The 22,594-nt window shown below is 35.7% G+C and overlaps 2 protein-coding genes across 3 annotated transcripts in view; one reads left to right on the forward strand and one right to left on the reverse strand.

Moving 5' to 3' along the window:
- Positions 1-7,715, forward strand: part of LOC306858718 (regulator of nonsense transcripts 2-like) — a 26,282-nt gene extending 18,567 nt beyond the window's left edge. For both annotated transcript variants that reach the window (XM_079399391.1, XM_079399392.1), the window contains 7 exons: positions 1-11; positions 731-832; positions 905-1,003; positions 2,176-2,340; positions 3,413-3,554; positions 5,112-5,232; positions 6,667-7,715. The exon at positions 1-11 is cut by the window's left edge and continues 135 nt beyond it. In XM_079399391.1, coding sequence (XP_079255517.1) covers positions 1-11; positions 731-832; positions 905-1,003; positions 2,176-2,340; positions 3,413-3,554; positions 5,112-5,232; positions 6,667-6,676 — 650 coding nt within the window. In that variant the 3' untranslated portion in view covers positions 6,677-7,715. The remainder of the gene's footprint in view (positions 12-730; positions 833-904; positions 1,004-2,175; positions 2,341-3,412; positions 3,555-5,111; positions 5,233-6,666) is intronic.
- Positions 7,716-9,788: 2,073 nt separating this feature from the next.
- On the reverse strand, positions 9,789-19,116 carry LOC306858719 (uncharacterized protein). Its single transcript, XM_079399393.1, has 5 exons — positions 19,009-19,116; positions 18,113-18,286; positions 14,894-15,143; positions 12,340-13,041; positions 9,789-11,403 (listed from the first exon to the last, which is right to left on the reverse strand). The coding sequence occupies exons 2-5, from the start codon at positions 18,167-18,169 to the stop codon at positions 10,685-10,687; spliced, it is 1,728 nt and encodes a 575-aa protein (XP_079255519.1). The 5' UTR covers positions 18,170-18,286; positions 19,009-19,116; the 3' UTR covers positions 9,789-10,684.
- Positions 19,117-22,594: the final 3,478 nt, after the last annotated feature.

Genomic DNA, 22,594 nt, shown 5'->3' on the forward strand with positions numbered 1-22,594 from the left:
CTGAGGAGGAGGTGACTGTTTTTCAGACGTGTGATTGACAGCTGTAAACTCCACCTCCTCTCTCATACATTATAGTTTACTCTTACATATAGTTTACTGATGATGCACAGAGATGGAGAAAAACACACACCAGCATGAGTCACTACAAAATCAAACTTGAAATTCATTTGCAAATCAAAAAAACACCACTTGAATTTTATTGATTTATTTATTTATACACATACACACATTATTTATTTATTTATTTATTTATATATATATATATACGTACATATATATATATATATATATATATATATATATATATATATATATATATATATATATTAAAAAAAATACACACAAATATATACGAACAAAAAAAAATGCTATTCAGCTGTTATATTAATTTTGCTATATATTTTTTTTTCAAATTCCAATTAATGTTATACCTTTTAAATAAATTTTATATTAAATTAAATTTAAAAATACTTTGATAAGAGTACTTATGTTCATTTAGAAATAAATCGCACACAAACACATTTTATACACATATTTTAAACAAAACTTAGCCATTCAGGTTTTTTTCTGTTGTCTTATGATAAATGTGCTTAAAAAAAAAAAAAAAAGATTTTTCACTTCACCTCGATGGAGTGTTTAGAGACAAATTGATGTTTAGAGACGAGATGGATTTAACATTAATGCATTATTTAATCAGCTAAACTGTGTGCTTTGTCACGCACATGTTCAGGAGGGCTCAGAAAATGAGGAAGAGGAGCGTGAGGAGGAAGAGGAGAACACAGACTATCTGACCGACTCCAACAAAGAGAACGAAACAGATGAAGAGAATAATGTGAGTGTGACGTGAGGCTGAGGCTGTGTTTGGCGGTTTCTCTGAGCTAACGCTGATGTTTGTGTTGGTCAGGAGGTCACTATCCGCGGCGGAGGACTCAAACACATGGCGTGTGCCGAGGACGAGGACTTCATCCAGGCGCTGGACAAAATGATGCTGGAAAACCTGCAGGTGCACAAACACTCGAAACAAACCATCAGGATTTTGCTCTGACCCTCTTTACTTCCCTAATCTTAAAATTTGTAGCATTGTGGCCTTTAGTCCACAAATGGATACTGTAAAGTCACATATACTGTATGCTAGTGTAGTTCTGGAAGTATGCCTTTTTTTTCTTTCTTCAGAGCACTTCTGTGCTCTATTCCAAGTCATATGGTCTATTTTTATAATACTTCAATGGTGTATTTTTGTCAGTTTTGGGGTTTAAAAGCTGTGGTCACTATGACCACTTTAAATGGAGAACAGCTGCTTCAAAATTTTCTACTATAAACCACAAAAAAATAACAGCATTCAAGTTTGAAACATCATGAGGAGAAATAAAAACTATCGGCTTGAATATTTATATCTACATTTTTAGCATATAGCTGTGCAGTGATAAATTATGCAAAAAGTTCAATAACAATTCAGGAACAATGGTGCAAATAAAACACATTAAAAAAAAAAATGTTTTTGAAGTTCCAAAATTATAATATTATTCCAATATTATTGTCTTTCTACTTTCAAATTTTGTGTTACGTGCCAATTCTTTGTAATTATCTGAAATTTACTGGATGTTTTTAACAATTAATCTGTATTAATCTTAATTACGTTTATAATTTAAATAATTTATTAATTAAAATTATTTAAAAATATAATATATATTTAAAATTATTTATCAGTTTATTTAAATATTAAATAAATTACAAAATTATAAAGCACATTCAATTCCTTGTTTAAATAATTTTCTTGTTTTTGTTACTTTTTTGCTACTTGGTGCAAAATAAAATACATGTAATTAAACATTTTATTTAATTGTAAATTTATATAAAAATAAGTAGCAAAGAAAGTAATAAAAAAAAAAAAAACTTTATTACAACTTAAATACCTCAGTTTATCCACAGAAATTACATGCATGAATTTTTATAATAAACTTAATTTATTTAATTAAAAATGTAATTCAATGCACATAAATGTTTAAATAAATTGTAAAACAAATTTTATAAAAATTTAAAGAAATTAGCAAGAAATGTAATATATGCACTATATATTCCAGCTTCATATCTGAGTTATAATATCTTTGTGTGTGTGTGTGTGTGTGTGTGTGTGTGTGTGTGTGTGTGTGTGTGTGTGTGTGTGTGTCTGAGCAGCAGCGCAGTGGAGAGGCAGTGAAGGTGCATCAGCTGGACGTGGCCATCCCCCTGCAGTTAAAGAGCCAGCTGAAGAAAAGCCCTGCCCCCTCCTGCACCGCAGACGCAGACATCAGTGACACCATGCAGTTTGTCATGCTCACGCGCAAGGGCAACAAACAGCAGGTACTGCGCGTGTGTGTGTGTGTGTGTTGGGAATGGTTCAGGTCTGCAGGGTGTTTTCAGGATGTGGCTTTGGGAGTGTAAACTACAGCACGCTTTGTTTTCATTCTGCTGGTGTCTCAGTGACCCAGTTTAACCCTTCACAGTCTTTCAGAAACTTGACATTCATTCTTTTTTGTCTCTCTCGCTACATTTGTATTGCCAGAGCGTTTTTAACATATAGCTGTGTGCAATGAGAAATTGTGCTAAAAAGTTACCAATATAATAACAATAGTACAAGTGAAGTATTAATATATACAATTAGTATATAAAATAAATTTAATTAGTTTAACCTTTTTTATGTGATCTTTAAGAATAATTTAATATTGATTATTTATTAATTTAATATTTAATTAATTAAAAATGTATTTAAATTCTAAAATTGTCCAGAATAAATTAATAAAATTAATGTTTAAAAAATATATATTATTTAAACAAGGAATTAAGCAAGGAGAAAGTGTTTTAACTAAAAACAAGGACAAATATTGCCTTTAATTTCTTTTATAAATAACGTCATTATTTTTGTTCATTTTTTATATTTTCTTAGAGCCAAGTAAAATAATTTTATTTAAATGTAATTTAAATTTAAACCGTTTTAAATAATTTAATTGTGATATTTGTATATTTTTGTTAAAGTATCACATGCTTCCTTGTATCTTAAAATCTTAGTTCATCCACAGAAATTACATTCAAGATCTTAAATTAATTAAAAATGTAATTCAAATATTATTGCATTAGATAAAATGTAATATAAAAAATAATTAAATAATTTAAACAAGTAATTAAAGGTGATATTTGTCCTTTGTTAAAATGTTTTCATATACTTCCTTAGTTTAATATCTTAGTTTATCCAAAGAAATGACATGTCTTTTAATTTTAATTTTAAATGTACATTTAATTTTCACTAAGAAAGTAGCAAAAAAGTAAAAGATAGTTATTTAAACAATGAGTTAAAAGTGATAATTGTCATTTCATTGTTAAAATACTTTCTGATAGTTTGTCTCTGTGATCTGATGAGGAAACTGTCTGTGTGTAGTTTAAGATCCTGAACGTGCCGCTGTCGTCTCATCTGGCGGCGAATCACTTCAACCAGCAGCAGGCGGAGCAGGAGGAGCGCATGCGCATGAAGAAGCTGACGCTGGACATCAACGAGCGGCAGGAGCAGGAGGACTATCAGGGTGAGCCGCTGACGCAGCTTTCTCAGGCCCTGTTTACACCAGTGTGTGTTCGTTTTAAAATCAAAACAATCCTCGTCTACACTGGTGTTTTCACAGCGATCTCCGACCACACTACACAACTGTCACATGACTATTCATGCAGGTACAACCATAGATACGTATAGATAGATGCCCTATTATTTAGATGGCGGATGCATCTGCGTGCTTGGAGTGGTTGAATTGGGGATCTACTTACACATATCTATGGGTACAACTATGAGAATGATGTTATTGTTTACACGGTCGTCAAGGATACGCAGAGCGGATGTGGGCAGCCATGCCATTGTTTTCAAAATCTCAAGGGGACGTATTATGCAAAAATCACTTTTATAAGGTGTTGGAACACAGTTGTGTGGCCGCAGTGTGTGAAAACAACCAGCCTACAATGTTAAAAATCCACCTACTCATTTTTTTTTTATAAAACCAATAAATCATGAACAGTCCCTCCAAAAGAGCGGTTTCAGATTCTCCCTCTGTTCACGTCACAGAAGGGAAAAAGTCCCACCCATTTGTGACGCTCTCTGCCCTATTAGCATAATCACAGCCCTGAGTGAGAAGCAGCGGTCCGCCATTACTGGAGATATAGCGAGTCATCGCCAAAGAGGCTTTACAAGTGTTGTGTTGATGCACTAATGAACATAGGAGTCTCCATAATCTCCACTCATCTGAGCCGAGGACACTGTGGTTAAATTTCATTTTCCGAGGAAATATCCCAGAAAAATGGTAACGTCCCCTAAATGTTTAGGAATCAATACCAACGGTTCGTGCGCGAACATTAGCTCCAGACAAAGTAAGTATCATGTGTTTGTTTTCCAAATTGCCTTTCTGAAAGAGCTTCTTGGCACTCTGTAAGGCTAATTGCTAAAGCTATCATTGTCTCTGTGTGTTTTCACTGCTGATGTCTTCACGTGCTGCCAGAATGATCTTAAATAGGAATGTGGGAGTTAAAAGTTGCGTATGAAAGCAATGTGAGTCGATCGTTTGAAGCTGTCGAGCTCATAATCAGAAGTGGGACTTATAAAGTTTGTGATAGCATGACAGCTATGTTGTTATTTTTATCCCGCCGTGCTCGCCGTCTGTGTAATTCATAAACGTGAATTTATTATACACAGTATATTCAGATGACTGACTTTGAAACCGAGTAGTTTTCTGTAAAGATAACAGGCTTGTATTAATAGTGGAATGTTTATTTGCAAAGGCTAGCACTGCTAATGCAGAGCTTGAGCTCTTGAAGCTCCGCCCTCTTCTCCGGGATCAACAGCTCATTTGCATTTAAAGCAACATACTCAAAATCAGCGCGTTTGGGCTCATACCCTAAAAGTGGCAATTTTAAAAAGCTATAAAAATTTATCTGTGGGGTATATTTTGCTAAAAACTTCACACATAAACGCTCTGGGGACATCAGAGATTATTATTATTAGCAAAAGTTATGTGTTTTAAAACGAAAACGCTCTAGTGTAAACAGGGCCTCAGTGTGTCACAGCTACTGATGGAGCGTCTGCTCTTGTGTGCTTTCAGAGATGATGCAGTCGCTCGCTCAGAGACCCGCTCCCGCAAACACCAACAGAGAGCGCCGGCCGCGCTACCAGCACCCCAAAGGAGCGCCCAACGCAGACCTCATCTTCAAGACCGGCGGCAGGTCCGACTCGCACGCACACACGCACGCGCACACACACTCACTCACTCTCACACACATACACTCACTCGCACACACACACACACTCATGCTCACGCACGCACTCACACACACACGCGCACACACTCACTCACTCTCACATACACACACACACATGCGCGCACACGTGCACACACTCGCACGCACACACACTCGCACACACACTCACTCACTCATGCACACACACTCACACACACACACTCACTTACACATGCACGCACGCACACACACACACTCACTCACTCACTCACACACACACACACACTCACTCACTCACTCATGCACACACACACTCGCACACACACACACACACACGCACACACTCACTCACTCGCGCACACACACACACACACACACACACACACACACACACACACACGCACACACACACTCGCGCACACACACACTCACGCACACACTCACACACACACACTCACACATGCACGCACGCACTCACACGTGCACGCACGCACACACACGCGTGGACGCACACACACTCGCGCGCACGCACACACACGCGTGGACGCACACACACTCGCGCGCACACACACACAAATTAAAGAAATTTGATTTTAAAACTTTTTACAAAATGGATAGTCCCAACTTTCTAAATGGATTTGACTTTGCTTATACAATATGTCCGTTGCAAAGCATTTTGGGATAGTAATGCCCTAGCAAAAACCCACAACTAGGGATGCACTATTAAAACCAAAATCAATAATTATCATTATTATTATCATTTACCAAAAAAAAAAATATATATATATATATACACATACATATTATATATTATTAAAAAAAAAATTCACGTAAACAATAAAATATTTAAAATAAATTTACAACCCACAACTAGGGCTGCATGATTAGTCAGAATAAAACCTAAATCGAGATATGGCTCAGTGCAATTATTACAAAGGTTGAATTTTTTTTTTTTTTTTTACAGTACAATATACTGTAGTAATATTTCTTATTTTAATATTTTTTGTAGTAGTTTAGTAGTAGTTATTTTTATTAACATTTTATTATGTATAGATATAGATATATAGTATGAATTATATAGTAGTAGTATTATCATTTATATTTTATATTAGGTTTTAATTATTTTATTTTATTATTATTCTAAAACTAAATAATAACAACTTTTATTTTATCATTTTATTCATTACTACTATTTTATAGTAATATTATGTAATCAACATTTTTGTCCAAATTGTGCAGCCCTACAAACAAGCGCAACAAACCTGAAGCTTTATTTTAAAAAATACAAATTGTACTTGAAAGTTTGATCTATAAAAACAACAAAATTAGTAAATAATAAAATCACTATTACATTTTTCTCTGAATTGTGCAACTTAGGTCAACTCACTAACCCCTGACCTTTCACCCTGTGCACTGCAGGAGACGCTGATGATGTCAGACTGAGCAAACGACGAGTCAAAGACAGCAAGAGAGACATGGAGAGATGGACAGCGGTGCTGCTCTAGGATGGAGAGACACCCACCTGACTGCAGCGTCACCACGGCAACCAGACGAGCCGCATCAGCTGGTGGACACAGATGGGAACACGCACACACACACACACATGCGAGACTGAAATGTCTCTGCATTGACACACACACACACACACACACAATGCGGAGGTGGTTTTATTGTGTCAGGGACAGTTTGATGGTTCGATAGCGAGCGAACCGAGACTCTAACAGAGGAAAACTCGTGTTTTTGTTCTTCAGACAAACTTTGGGACGTGTTCTGTTCTTTCTCCTGCTGTTTAATTCTCTTTAACCTCAGCCGGTCCGCAGTGACCGTTCCTGAGCGAGACGTGCATGGGCTGAACGCAGCTGTAACCTGTTCGCTGTTGCAGTAAAGTGACTTCCTGTGACCATGAGAATGTCTCTCTTTGTGTCTGTGCTCTCAGACGCACTCACCAGCATGTTTTACAGCCATCGTGAGTCTCTGAACTCACTAACTAGTGCAGCTGATTGGGATTCAGTCGAACCGGACACCTGTGGGTGGAACAGGTAAGATCTAACCGAGGTTTCTGGTGATATACGTTTGAGCCGAACACCAGGAAACAGGAACGTCTGTTTCAAGCATCTTTAAAGTCACAAATTTTATGAAGAACAACTTAAATCGTCAACGGAGGATGTTTTAGTACTAGATTTGCAGCTCATTTTGTCCAGACACATTATTGAACTCATAAAACCACAACATAATTAAATTCAGGTTGACAAAATAATGTACTTTAAATATTACTGTAACATTAAATATTACTGAGACATTAGGGATTTAATTGTCATTAAAAATTATTTTTAAATGCGAAAAAGTATTTTCTTTCTAAATTTCTTAATGTTTTTGATTTAGTTCTTCTCTATTCTGTTTTTTGTTTGTATTGTGCTTTGAATGTTTTTATTTCCAGACTTGATTGATTAAATGTCACTGTCAAACTTTGTGAACGTTTGTGAAGTCTCTATTTTGCATCTCTAAACTCAACATTATCTGACACATTCGGTTGCAACTGAACATCTCCAGACACCATGATGAGTTTCATTGAATTTATTCAGAAACAATCAGTGTAAATATAAGCTCTTCACCATTGCAAGAAAATATACGTTTAGACAGAGGTGGATATAAACTGTTGTTTTGTGTCGTGTGTGTGTTTATATAGTGTCACAAGTTCACAATCATGCATTCTGTATCCTTCAATAACTGCTTCAATGAAAGCAAAAGTCCGGAGTCGCAATAAAACAAAAAAAAATCAAACACGCATAATCTAACACTCATGCTCATTCACGCTGGAATCCACATTACACACACGACAAGTAAAAAAACAACAGCGTGAGATTTCAGTCCCATGTGACTAACATGTTCTAGATTTAGATGGCTGTGGTTTAGTGTGGGAGGAACTAAACATACATTTACAAGACATTCTGCATGTTTGAAGGCTGGGGCATGCTGGGAGAGAAAGAAGAGAAAGCTCTCCACCTAACAACCACCCTCCAAACCCACAACTCAACATCCAGAGAATAAAAATACATTATCATACAAACTAACCTGCTAAAATAAACATGAGAGACGACGTGCAAGATATTTCTCTAGGAAGACCCTTGAGGTATTTCTTGTGTACAGTCTGGGTTCTTCAGGTATAACATATCAGACACAAAAAAGATAAAAATTCAACATGAAAGTGAAAGTAAAAATGGAAGAGCAAACAAAATGAAAGTGTAAAGTGAAAGTAAAAAAAAATAAAAATAGACAAAAAAATCAGTAAAATAAAACAGTAAAAATCCAACAACTAACCAAAAGTCAAAATAAAACAGTAAAAATCTAAATATAAAAAATAAAAAAAAAAACTGTAAAAATCCTTAGTCAAAATAAAACAGTAAAAATCCAACAACTAACCAAAAGTCAAAATAAAACAGTAAAAATCTAAATATAAAAAATAAAAACTGTAAAAATCCTTGGTCAAAATAAAACAGTAAAAATCCAACAACTAACCAAAAGTCAAAATAAAACAGTAAAAATCTTAATATAAAAAAAAAAAAAAAATCTGTAAAAATCCTTAGTCAAAATAAAACGGTAAAAATCAAACTTTAAAAAAAGAAAAAAAAATCCTTAAAATAGTCAAAATAAAGCAGTAAAAAAACAAAACAAAAAACAGTAAAAATCCCAAAACTAAAAAGTCAAATAAGTTAATTGTTTTTTTAAGTTTGCTTTTTGTATTATTAAATGTAGCAAAAATATAGGAATTAGAAGCATAACCGCAGTGACTCGGACTTGGAAGCATCAGGGGGAGGAGTCATCAGTCACATGACAATTAAGACTCAAGTGATTGGCTCAGTTCCCATTAAGCAAAGATGGCTGCAACCAGGCTGTGTGGATGATGCACCTTAAGGTTGGTGCTACCTGCCATAAAACCGAAGAAGAACCACCAGGCTGTGTGCTTCCAGAGACAGCATGCTCAACAACTTAAGCAACTGCTTGGGTTCTTTAAAGATTTGATTATTTTGATCTATAACTTCTAAACAGACAAACCAAACACAACTGACACCAAAAAAGATGTGTGAGGGTTAGTTGTGACTTTTTCTCCAAACTTGCATTTGAAACTCAATCAAGAAGTCTCGCTGCTGTCCAACAGATGATCATAAATCCTGCGCTGAACTTCTGGAAATCTTAAACAAGGTAATGCCAATATTGTTTGTGCATATATACATATGATTGGTTGAAATCAGTGCTGGGTAGTAACTGGTAATCTTTAAATCTGTATTAAAAATTAAATAGTTTATATTGTTTTAAAATGCTCATAATTAGACTACAGTTACTTTAGTATAGATTAAATATTCACAAAATGGCAGTAAACTATTCATAATTTATTAATTCTCCTTAATAATCCACTATTTACAGACATCATGTCACTTAAGAAGCGTTTTCTCAATATTGCATATCTAATCACCTGCTGATGAAAATATATTATTTAAATTATCACTCATTGAGTCATTTAACCCTTTTAATGTTTTTTTTTTGTCAGCTGAAACTCTGACTTAATATATTTTAATATATTAAATATAAGTCTCCCTGAGATTTTAGGTAGATAATTAAGAATTAAGTCAATAATAACACATTTGCATGTTCATGGTTCTCTGATGTTGGTCACAAACCGATAGTTTTAAAATAAAAACACTTATGTAAATGTAACATTTTTAAGATTGAATTAACTCATTTTTCAGTTTTGGAAACCCTAAACGCTGTACAACTTATGCAATGAGATTTATTCTATTTTACTTTTTCTATTTGTGTTTTTATATCAATATGGTATCAAATTATCCTATATAAAAAGTTAGGTCATCTAGTAATCTAAAAGTAATCAAAGCGTAGTCTGATTACATAAAATATGTAATCTAATAGATTACTAACTATTTTTTTGCCATGTAATTTAGCAGCAAACTGCAATTTCTAAGTAATCTACCCAGCACTGGTTAAATGATAGCTTCTCAATTGTTTCTGTCTACACGTTATTAGTTAGGGTAAGAGAACATTTCTGACCCTGGAGAACAAAAGCAGTCTTGGGTAGCACGGTTATAGACAACAATACATTGTATGGGTCAAAATTATACATTTTTCTTTCATGCCAAAAACCATTAGGATATTAATTAAAGATCATGTTCCATCAAGATATTTTGTCAATTTCCTACCGTAAATATATCAAAACTTAATTTTTGATTAGTAATATGCATGGCTAAGAACTTCATTTGGACAACTTTAAAGGTGATTTTCTCAATATTTACATTTTTTGCACCCTCAGATGTCAAATATTGGCCTATCCACACAAACCATACATCAATGGAAAGCTTATTTATTCAGCTGTCAGATGATGCATTATCTATGACCCTATGACTGGTTTTGTGGTCCAGGGTCACATTTAAGACGTGTTCCTCAGCAGTCCTAGTTTGCGTAGTGCATCACGTCTGGCCTCATCTGTGGCTCCTCTGCCAGAAAACTGCACCGTTACTCCCTGAGTGCGGAAGGACGGCTTTGGCAAAGATTTGCGGCGTAACTCTGGGGATTGCGGAGCGGGGCGTGACCCGGTGGGACTGAGTGGACTTTGGTGGCGCGATGGTTTTGGAGCCGGAGCGGGCGGCTGCTTCACGGACGCTTCGGAGTGCGACACTTTCCTCTTGGGTAAGTCTTCATTTGAAATCCTGTATTTTTCCTCTTTTACTGGGGTGATGGTCTTGGTTTGGGTGCGATGGTTTGGCTGGGATGGAGTCATGGCTCGTGATCTGCCACCGAAGTTGTTGATATGAATCTCTGAAGACTCTGTTTTGGGCATTGAAGATGAGAGGCTCTCGCTCCTGAAGGATGTTGTTGGGTTTAATGTGATGCTCTTACCGCCATAGCTGTTAAAATCACTGTGCATGACTTCAGCACTCGTCAAAGTTGGTGCAGGGCTAGATTTGGTCTGGCAGTGGTTGGTAGTGTCTATCACGTGGACGTCGCCGCTAGCATTAGCTGGATTGGTAATGTTGAACGTGGTGGTGCCGCCGGTCTTGATGCTTTCCGAATCCCTCGGAGATGAATGCATGACGGATTGCCTCTGAGTGAGTCCGACTTTCGAAAGCGCCTCCATCCTATTGGATCCTAGGACATGTAAAAAAAAAAAAAACTGTTTTAGTTCAATTCAATTAGACTTCGTTGGAATTTTTTTACAAAATTTGTCTTGCATTTCAAAGCGTTTCAATTCACATTAATACAATTTAAACATACAAAAACCAACAATACAAAAATATATACACACACCGCCAGAGTGCATTAATATAGTAGAGGCCCAGAGGCCTACCCCCAATTCTGATTTATTAATTTTACAGACTGATAAACTAAAGATTTACGTGTTCTGTTCAATCTGGTATATGCAACCCTAAGCCTTCTAATTGATAGCAAAAATTTATATTCCTCATATAAAATGTGAGAAGGGTCAGACATAATTTTTCTTGACAGGGTCAGCCTTTTTGGGTTTTTTTTGTTTTGTTTTTTGTATACAGATCTTGAAAACTTGGCTCAAGCACTTGGCCCACAATTTAAGAAGAAATAGCGCAGTTTTATTTATTTATTTACATTGATTTATTTTAGTGCTGTCAAATGATTAATCGCGATTAATCTCATCCAAAAGAAGTTTTTGTTTGCATAATATATGAGTACTGTGTATATTAATTATGTATATATAAATACACACACATACAGAATATATTTACGTCTATATTTATATTCATAACTTATAATATAAAAATATATATTTAATGTATATATTTTAGAAAAATGTGTTGTTTATGTATGTGTGTGTATTTATATATACATAATTTATGTATGTGTACTGTGTATATTAATTATGTAAACAAAAACTTTTATTTTGGATGCGACTAATCGCGATTAATCGTTTGACAGCACTAATTTATTTATAAATTAATTTATAGGTAGAAATTTATAATTTTAATTTAGTTTAAGTTTTTAATGGAATATTTTAATTTATACTTTAATTTTAAATATTAATATTTCATGGATTTAATGTGATGCTCTTACCGCCATAGCTGTTCAAATCACTGTGCATGACTTCAGCACTCGTCAACGTTGGTGCAGGGCTAGATTTGGTTTGGCAGGGGTTGGTAGTGTCTATCACGCGGATGTTGCCTGGATTGGTAATGTTGAACGTGGTGCTGGTCTTGATGCTTTCTGAATCCCTCGGAGAGGAATGCATGACGGATTGCACTCGCCTCTGAGCGAGTCCGAGCTTTGAAAGCGCCTCCATCCTAGACTTGTCTAGTGTCGGGTCTCGAAACGAAATGCTCCGCATGGGAAGGTTGCGCACGCAGGCCGGTTCTCCGCCGTCCAAAGGGTGTGCCGGGCCGGTGAGGTTAGCGAGCATCTGCGCCCGGCGCTCCTGAACGCTGGCGGCTTCGGTGGCGATCGAGTGGGGAATGTGTTCGCGGCTGCTCTGCAACATGCTGATGCTGTCGGGGAGACGCGAGGGTTTGGCGTGGGTCAGAGGGCCGTGTTTGGCCGAGGGGTTCGTCGGCAACTCTAGACTGCGTCTGCGCGGGAGCAGCTGCGATGCAGACAGGCCCTGGTGCTCGGCAATCTTGCTGGCGATTACAACCGGGGTGGGAACTGAACCTGCGGGCGGCTGGTGTCCAAATTCCTCTTGCGGCCCGTCTGGGACGTCCAGGTCACTTTTTGGCTTCAGCTCAAAATGGGTCTCTGGGGGTACAGTCAGCTCTTGGAAATCTGACAAGGCAAACACATTTACAATTGCGTTAATGGACCGCTGATGGTGCAAAAATGTTATCTTGTGTAATGACAACACAATGTATAAATGTGGCCCTGGAGCACTAAACCAGTCTTAAGTAGCACAGGTATATTTGTAGCAATAGGGTCAAAATTATTGTTTTTTCCTTTATGCCAAAAATCATTAGGTTATTAAGAAAAGATCATGTTCCATGAAGATATTTTGTAAATTTCCTACTGTTAATATATCCAAACTTAATTTTTGATTAGTAATATGCATTGCTAAGAACTTCATTTGAACAACTTTAAAGGAGATTTTCTCAATATTTAGATTTTTTTGCACCCTCAGATGTCAAATATTGTCTGATCCTAACAAACCATACATCAATTGAAAGCTTAATATTTCGGCTTTCAGATGATGTATAAATCTCAATTTCACAAAATCCACCCTTATGACTGGTTTTGTGGCTTCTGTGAGGCAACTGTTCCAATACTTATGAACTCTAAAAGAGCTGTTCTTTTTATTTGGTAAAACATGTATGTGTTGAAACGGCTAATAATAAAGTGACTTCTGTAGTTTTGTCTCATATTCATCTTTTAATCATATTTGCAAATGTCTTAACTCCACAGCCAACAGAGCAATTTTGTCTGTGTGTGTGTGTGTGTGTGTGTGAGGGTGAGGGTGTGTGTTTTACCAAAAATCATGTAACAAAATGACTAAAACTAACATTAACTAAAAGTATGAAATTAAAAGTTTTCATTTTAATTAATATTAACTATAATGATATATAAATGACACTAAAGTAAGACTAGTTCCCTCCTGTGCATATAAATACAAAATATTCTACGCAATGTTTAGTAAACGAGACCCATTGTCTGGTCTTTTGCTGTATAACGTTTATGAACATTAGCTTGAACATATGCATCATGTACAGTATTTAGTCCTTATTGCAACTAAAGAAGCAATGACAGCATCCGCTGGATTTCATTGCAGATTACACATTTTATTTTTTATAGTCATTTAGCAGATGCTTTTATCCAAAGCGACTTACAAATGAGGAATAATGGAAGCAATCAAAATCAACAAAAGAGCAATAATATGCAAGTGCTATAACAAGTCTCTGTTCGCTTTACGCAGTACACAAGGTTTTTTATTATTATTTTTTATTATATAATAAATAGAAAGAAATCCGATAGAATAGAGCAAGCTAGTGTTAGAGGCCTTTTTTGCTTTTGTTAATTGTATAATAAATAAAAAGATTAGAAAAGCTAGTATTAGTTTTTTAAACATTAACATTAGTTATTTCATGTTTTAATTGTTAGGGACAGATACAATAAACAGATGAAACTGAAATGTGCATGTACCATAGTGCTTGTAGCCAAAGCTCATTTGCAACACTTGTCCCTAGGAGGGCTTTTATAAATTACAGTTCTTGTATACTTTGGTTATGTTTGCAATAGCCTACTAACATCCTACTCATGCTGTGTTTAAACAGTGTATATGTATAACTGTCACAGTATGCAAATTATATGCAAACAATTCCAAAAATGCATTTTGTGCATTTAGTCTATGCTAAAAATTGTCAAATGGGGGAGATGCATGTTTTTCATTGGATTGTTTACATTTTTAAGATGACAACTGGGTTTCACCTGCATGCACTTGAAGTCATGTGACATCAATGCTTTATTATAGCATTTTAATATTTGCATAATGCATTTAGTTTTAAAAATAGAAGCACTATATAGTGAGTGCCGTGTTGTTGCTAACTTTTCAGAGCACAGCTTTTTGCATGTTTAGGATGAATTGGAATGTTTTCTGTGGTTTATATTGAGATGTTGTTTTTTGGGATACCTGGCATGACGGGCAGCGTGTCCCTCTGTTTGCTGGGACCGGGTGTAGGGTGCACCAGGTCAATGATATCATGATCTACAGGGCTGGGATGTCGAGCTGTAATGTATGCGGCTGGACGCTCCACCGCAAGCCTGTGCTCGCCTGTGGATATTCCCGTCCTCTCATCGTCCTCCTCCAGGGACCCGATGGTCTCCTCGAAGAACAAAATACACTCCCGCTCCTCCAGACTGAGGAACTGCAGATCATCATCCTACAAAAACAGACAAGTGTCAAGTAATGTACACTGGTTTTTCAAAATGTCTCTTCTGCTCACCAAGGCTGCCTTTATTTGATCAGAAATGCAGTAATAATTGTGAAATATTATTGTAATTTAAAACGGCTGTTTTCTATGTGAATATGTTCAAATGTAATTTATTTGTGTATTTTCAGCATCACTACTTCAGTGTCACATGATCCTTCAGAAATCATTCTGCTCAAGAAACATTTCTGATTATTATCAATGTTGAAAACAGTTGTGCTGCACAATATTTCTGTGGAAATCGTGATGCATTTTATTTTTCAGGATTCACAGGTGAATAGAAAGTTGAAAAGAACAGCATTTAATTCATATAGAAATCTTTTCAAACTGTATGAATGCCTTTACTGGCACTTTTGATCAGTTTAATGCGTCTTTACTAAATAAAAGTAATCTCTTTAATCTTACTTCTACAAAACTTTTGAATGGCAATGTATCACTATTCCCACAACATGAACTTGAGAACTAAAATATATATAATAAATATATATAAAATCGTGCATTCCTTCATAATCGTGAGTCCAATTCAAATTGTTCCCCAAACTATTCACGAGTTGATGGAAAAACAAATAATTCAAGCATAATATAAACCCATATTTTTAAACTAAAAACAAATCATGTCACATGATCATAATGTAACGTGAGACAATTAACAGACATGCAAATATGTTGTTCATCAGACAAAAATGTTTAGGAAGCTCTGGTTGAACTTGTTAATGGCGTTGTGTTATTCACATTCCAATCTACACGACAGTCTGAATGACTACATTTGTTTCCCATAATCATAAACCTGTTGATTTTAAAGGCTATTATTTAAAAGTATTTAAATATTAACCCAAAATCAGGGTTACCTTAAAATCTAGTATTTAGCTCAAATGGGTTCAGCTGACAAATAATCTCTTGTGTTAATGTCATGATGCATTATGCACTGTAATCTACACAACTGCATTTATTTCCCATAATCTTAAGACTGTTGATTTAAACAAAGCATGTGCTTCAGAGATCAATCGGCTGTGTTTCAGATCGGCTGAAGTGCCTCTCCCTGCTCAAACAGCAGAACACAGACTCCACTCACACTCTCGCTCAGGTGTGTGTGTGTGTGAACAGTGGGCTGCTTGTTCATCGCCCCGTGAACACACCCTTCACCCTGAACAGCCCCTCTGTAAGCCGTGCTGTCCGTGCACACATTGCATCACCTTTGTGGGCTGCTTTTAGTCTGTGCCATTAGATATTCAGAAAAACAAGCAGCAGACAGAAGCAGGACCGGCTTTTCTTCTCTGCTCGAGGTTTGTAGAGAACAGCTGATGGTTTGAGTGCAATTTCTTTCTCAAACACAGGTCTCTGGAGTCTTTTGTTCGAAGAGTTATCAAGTTACAGTCAACACAACCATGTCATGAAGAAATGACTGAGTGTGAGAGAGAGACCCATCAGAACGGTTTGTGGCACATATAGTACGTCTAAATAATAATTAAGGTAGTATGCATTCTACTACTACTGTTTATACACACACACACACACACACATATATATATATAAAATGTATATGTATGTATAATTGTGAATAGCACAGTATACACTTTTTATGCACATAATTCCCTGACAATTCCCATAAATCCATTTTTTTGCTAAAAGTCTGCCGAGACTGGAAATGGATAAAAAAAGTTCCTGTAAACTTACAAAATTAATTGAAAATTGAAGGATCATTAAACATCTTTTTGATGCACAATCCAATCAATAGGAAGAGCTAAATATGTGTATTTAAGATGCATGGTTTTCACTGGATTGTTTAATATCTTTAAAATACAAGATGTTAAAATAATGCAGACTTGGTTTCCTAAAGAAGACATGAGTGATGTTTGCATATGCAAAAGTTGCCACCATGATACTAGTCTTTAGATTTTATTCATATTTTGAATTGAATATTTTAAAATAATGAATATTTTCATTCGACTTTTTTTTATTTTATTTTTTTGTGTGATTTTTATTTAGTTTTTTAGTTAATGTTTTAGTTAGTCTTTATAGTTTTTATTTTTATTTCAGATTTAATTATTTTAGTACATCAACTTACACTAAATGGAAATTAGCCTTGGCAACTATCTGAAATAAAATATATTTATAGATTTAAAATATATTTTATTTCAGCTCAAATGCATCTCTTTAAAATTATTTTATTGTATAACAAATTTTCCAATTTTTTTTTTTTATATAAATTTTTTTTTTTTTCAAGTGACAGGTTTTTCTATAGGTTTTTTTATACCTATAATAACCCTAATTGCAATGTGTTTTCATGAAAAGAATCTGGTCTCTAAATATGACTCATTAAAATCGGTGGGATGTTTTCACCTGTTTTATCGCCCCGCTTCACCTTCATAAAACAGGTGGAAAATGCCACAGACTTAATTGTAATCATTTTCTGATTACTTAAATTAGTCAAGACGCACGTCTCCTCAATAACACACATGAATCATTCATGTCAAACAGACATACTTTAGGGTTTGTTCTAAGCACTAATCCGAAGTGTGAGCGGTAATAATAGATACTTATCTTAAAACCACCTGTATCATTCAGAACCTGCTGGTTTTGAGTAGATCATGTCATGTTTCTCATGCTGCTCGACTGGATTCTTGTCTTTACTACAGAATCCCGTTCAGCGTATGAGACGCAAGCTCTCTAACACACACACCTGTCCTCCCAAACACAATGAGTTCCCTGTCATGCTTTAGAGACGAAGGAACTGGTTTCTCTGCTTGTGTGATTTCGGCATGAATCAGTGTTTGTGAATGTGTGGGTTATTTCCTTCCTTCATGGAAAAAAACACGCTTCATATATAATGTTTCAATCATAAATAAGATAGGGTTGGGCTCAGCTGTCAACATTATAATGAGCTTTATGTAAAAACAATGCACGTCCTGATTAATACTCACAGGACAGTCGTTCAGGCCGTAGTGAAGCGTCCGGCTCTTGTGCATGTGAGCATCCATGCTTACAGCAGCCAGGGCTCAGCGTCTCGAGAAAGAGTCGGGCAGTAAAGGTCAGGGGTCGCGTGAAATGATCCGAGCATTTCCACGAACCCGACTGACCAGTTTCACATGATACACCTGGAAAACACAACATAAAAATATGATTAAAATGAATGAACTAACACACACAGAGCTGCTGGTGTCAGATCACTGAGGAATATAGTGTTGGTCACAGATCCCCAGACTTCTGATCTGACAAAAACACATATACTTGGAAAATAGTTACTAATATTGGCTAAACAATATTGATGAAAACAAATAAAGCACTAAACTATTGATTGGTACACTGTAAAAAAAAAATAATTCTATAGTAAATAAAAAATTTCAAATATTTCATTCAAAATGTCACATTTCTTTGTATTTATTAGTAATTATAAGTGAAGATGTTGTTTTTCAGTGTAATTGTGAATCACAGTCTTAACACAGTTCATTCCTCAATAAACAAAACACGAACAATTAAATAAGGTATTTTATGTTACAAAATAAAACAACTTTTTTTTTTTTTTTACATTGTCACTAATTTACATGCATTACAGTATTTTAGTATTACAAATTATCAGTTCAATACAATAAATACACTGTATACTTCTGTAGTTTTCAAATGTACTTCATTGTCATGAACATAAGTAAATAACTAAATACAACAACATATTGTTTTTTTTGTGTGTGTGTGTGTATGTATATATATATATATATATTCCGGAGTGAAATAACAACCTGGACATGTTTTCCTGAGATTCACCAAACTCTAAAACTTTGGAAAAATTTAAAAGACTTTTAGAGAAAAAAGTTGAACTTACTGAAGCATCGTGAAACATCTGAGCAGAGACGAAAAAACCGAGTGTCACTCCAGTTCTGTTTCAGTGAAGTGAAGTGAAGCAACGCGTTTAAATCAGACCCTGAGCCGCGGGAGCGCGCCGCGCGTCATCTCGCTCATCGGGTTCTGCGGGAGCGCGCGCGTCTCCTCTTAAGTACAGCGCGCTCATGATGACGCGGGTTTCCTCATAAATCTCTAAGCAAACACGGCTGATAGATTCATAATTGATAAGTGTTTTAGAAATAAAATGACTGATACATTATGTTTTTGTCTGTTCAGCGCCCTCTCGTGGCAGGTGCCTTCTATTACTGTCAAGTAATCTGTTACTTGATTGAACTTCCTTTACTTTTTTAGGCAGTAAAATAGTTTAAATCTCAGACCAAATCTCATGTGTGGAAACCATATTTGGTTTTATCTGAACTGTATATATGGTGGATCACTGGAAGCAAAGCACTGCAGCTCTAAAAACCCTTAAATGTGGCATCACCATTAAAGCCAGTGTCTGTCCATGAAACAGGACTGAACAATATTCTGATTAATACTCATCGCTTTGCATAATAATTGTATATTTATATATCATCTTAAGACATATTATTGGAAATATAGATTGTGTTTTTTATGTAACTATCTCCTGTGCTGTTATAAAGATCTGACTGATTTACATGACAAGGATTTTCATCATATAAACATAAGCATCTGTAGCAAATGTCATATTTCTGCTCCGTTTGAGTCTCTGAATAAAGCTGAGCTGTTTTTTCCTTGATATTCTCATTATATCACACGGTTCGAGCCAGGTGTATCAAATATGACACATAACATACAAACATCTCGTCTGAAGGTTCAAGATCCTGTTCCATTAACCCAAAAAATGATATTTCTGATTATTGTTTCAGGCTTTAATCATTTATTTTTTATTTTTTTCAAATGTTTTGCTTGTGCACTATTTTTCTCTATAAACCACATGCTTTCATTTTTGGTTATTAAATACAATGCATTTAAGACAGAACTAATTATGATTTAAGTGTCCAAATAATGTTATGGTCACAGTATTAATATCGATGGACTCTGCTGTGAATAGTTAAAACAAACTAAAAATATTTTACAGTACAATTGTAATTTAAAACACTAATATTAGTCTTCATTTAATAACCAGTTAACATAATAATAATAATAATAATAAATAGGATAACTGTTCACAATGATTTGTGGATGGTTAGAAATTAATTTTTGACAGGACAGACTATAGAATGATTCCCAAACTGAGGCTGAAGTGTATGCTAGACATTTCCCTGAAGAAATATAATATATAGTGCATATCATAACTAGAAACATGCATGTTACAAGCCTAATACACTTAGTGTCAGTTGTTTTGTTTGTGAAATGCACTGTTTTCTCTATAAACAATTGCTTTAGCACAGAACTAATTATTTAAACGTCCAAATAATGTTATGGTGCTCAGATATAAGAAAATATTTCTACTGAAGAAAAGGGCGGTTTTCCAGATGTTTTATTGTTACAGAGGGTAATTGACAATTTATTAAAAATGAAATCAAAGCAAACTATTTGAATGCATTTAATGTTTTCCCCTATGGACCAGAATTAAAGATGTAGAAATAATGAAGAGGAATGTCATTCAGCCTTTTTAAAAATGCAGTATTTGTGAAAAATATATTTTGTGGACGCACAGTAGAATCAATAACTTATTAAATAATTACATTTACATTTAGCTGACGATTTTATCCAAAGCGACTTACAATTGCTATATATGTCAGAGGTCGCACGCCTCTGGAGCAACTAGGGGTTAAGTGTCTTGCTCAGGGACACATTGGTGTCTCACAGTGGATTCGAACCCGGGTCTCTCACACCAAAGGCATGTGTCTTATCCACTGCGCCATCACCACCCCAGTTATAAATATTTAACATGAAGTTGCAACGGTGTAATTCACAGATATAATTTGAATATATCTCTAAAGAAGAGAATGGCATCTAGAGAGAGTTTGGCTTGAACTCGTGCTTTTGTCTGGTTTTAGTTCATGTGTTGCAGATGATCAGGTGAGCAATACATTTCAAACAGTGAATAAACCTTGTTTTCGTCTTTTATTCTGAGTGTGCAGCTCTATATTAAAGATGAAAAACTTTAGTTTCACAAGTCTTTTTTAAAAAAAGACGAAAATCCCCAAAACACAAGTGAAAAGCCTGCGGAAGAGCCTGTGGTCGAGCGGTTAAAGCATCAGTTTGTGATTCCAGGTTCAATCCCATATTGAGCTGGGAAAAAATCTGTAGTTTTAAAGAAACAAAAACAAAAATCCCCCCAAAAAAAGAGAACTCTTGGGGAAGATCCTGTAGTCTGAGCGTCAGATCCAGATCTGGGAATTCTAGGTCTGAATCCAGTATGGTATTGAGCTGGAGAAAGCCTACTTTCACTAATGCGTTTAAAAAAAAAAAAAAAAAGATAAAAATCCCCAAAAAAAAGGAAGGTGTGAAGGAGCCTGTGGCCCGGCGGTCTGAGTGTCAGGTCAAGATCTGGGGATTCAAGGTTTGAATCCCATATTAAACTGGAAAAAAAATTAGTTTCACCAGTCTTTAAAGAAAAAAATAAAGAGAAGCATGTGTGGAAGATGTAGTGGTCCAGTGGTCTGAGCATCAGCTCTTTACCTGGGAGTTCCAGGTTCAAAACCTGCATCGAGCTGGAAAAAAAAGTTTAGTTTCATTAGTTTTTAAAGAAGAAAATAAAAAGACAAAGTCTAAAAAAAAGCAATTAGTAAGCGTGAACGTGCCAGTGGCTCAGTGGTCTGAGTGATCCTCTCTGAACTGAAGGATCCTGGGTTCGAACCCCAGCCTGGTTACGTGACGGTCGTGAGCTGTGACAAGCTGCAAAGCGGATCAGATCATGACCAGAAACGAGAGAAGCTGAGACGTGAAGGGGGAGTGAAGATCCAGACGCTCCCCCTGGGTCTTCCCAGACAAGATCCAGCAGCGGTTATGCTGCACCTATTAAAGTTATTTTGTTCGACTTCTATATACTCCAGACACAGGCTGTCTCCTCGGTTATTAATACACTCTTAAAAAAATAAAGGTGCTTCAAGATGCCATAGAATAACCTTTTAAGTGCCTTTATTTTTAACAGTGTAGGCGGCCTCAGTCTCCTCCACACAGCAGCAGATGTTACCTGCTAAACACTCAGCAGGATCTGATCCAGACACCTGCACATGGAGAAGGGGGCGTTTGGCCGGATTGTAGGAACAGAAAGGAGTCGTTTTCTCACAGAAATCAATATCAGCTCCAGACCCTTTGATCCGTGCCGGAATCACAGACAGCTCAACCATTAACAACACAACTCCATCACATTACAGCAGCTCAGATACAAACTTCACTGATCAAATGTCCATTATTTGAAGACATGCACTGTTAAAGAAATAAACTGGACTGTTTTAACTTTAACCTACAGATCAAACCCAGCTTATCCAGAGAAATCTCAATCTGTCAGACGCACACAAACCTTACGTGAAAACATTCAACTAACAGCACATGTTTGGAGATCAGATGATCTCTGGAAATCAGGAACAGCA

The sequence above is a fragment of the Barbus barbus genome (genome assembly GCF_936440315.1).
Source record: "Barbus barbus genome assembly, chromosome: 39".
Taxonomy (NCBI): Eukaryota; Metazoa; Chordata; class Actinopteri; order Cypriniformes; family Cyprinidae; genus Barbus; species Barbus barbus.

Bases quoted from the DNA above. Each gene is read 5' to 3' on its own strand.
- LOC306858719 (XM_079399393.1), bottom strand. From the start codon at position 18,169: ATGGATGCTCACATGCACAAGAGCCGGACGCTTCACTACGGCCTGAAC. The intron at 13,042-14,893 runs GTATCCCAAAAA...TTGCCTTGTCAG, and splicing joins CACGCTGCCCGTCATGCCAG to ATTTCCAAGAGCTGACTGTA. The intron at 11,404-12,339 runs GTAAGAGCATCA...TACATGTCCTAG, and splicing joins TGATTTGAACAGCTATGGCG to GATCCAATAGGATGGAGGCG.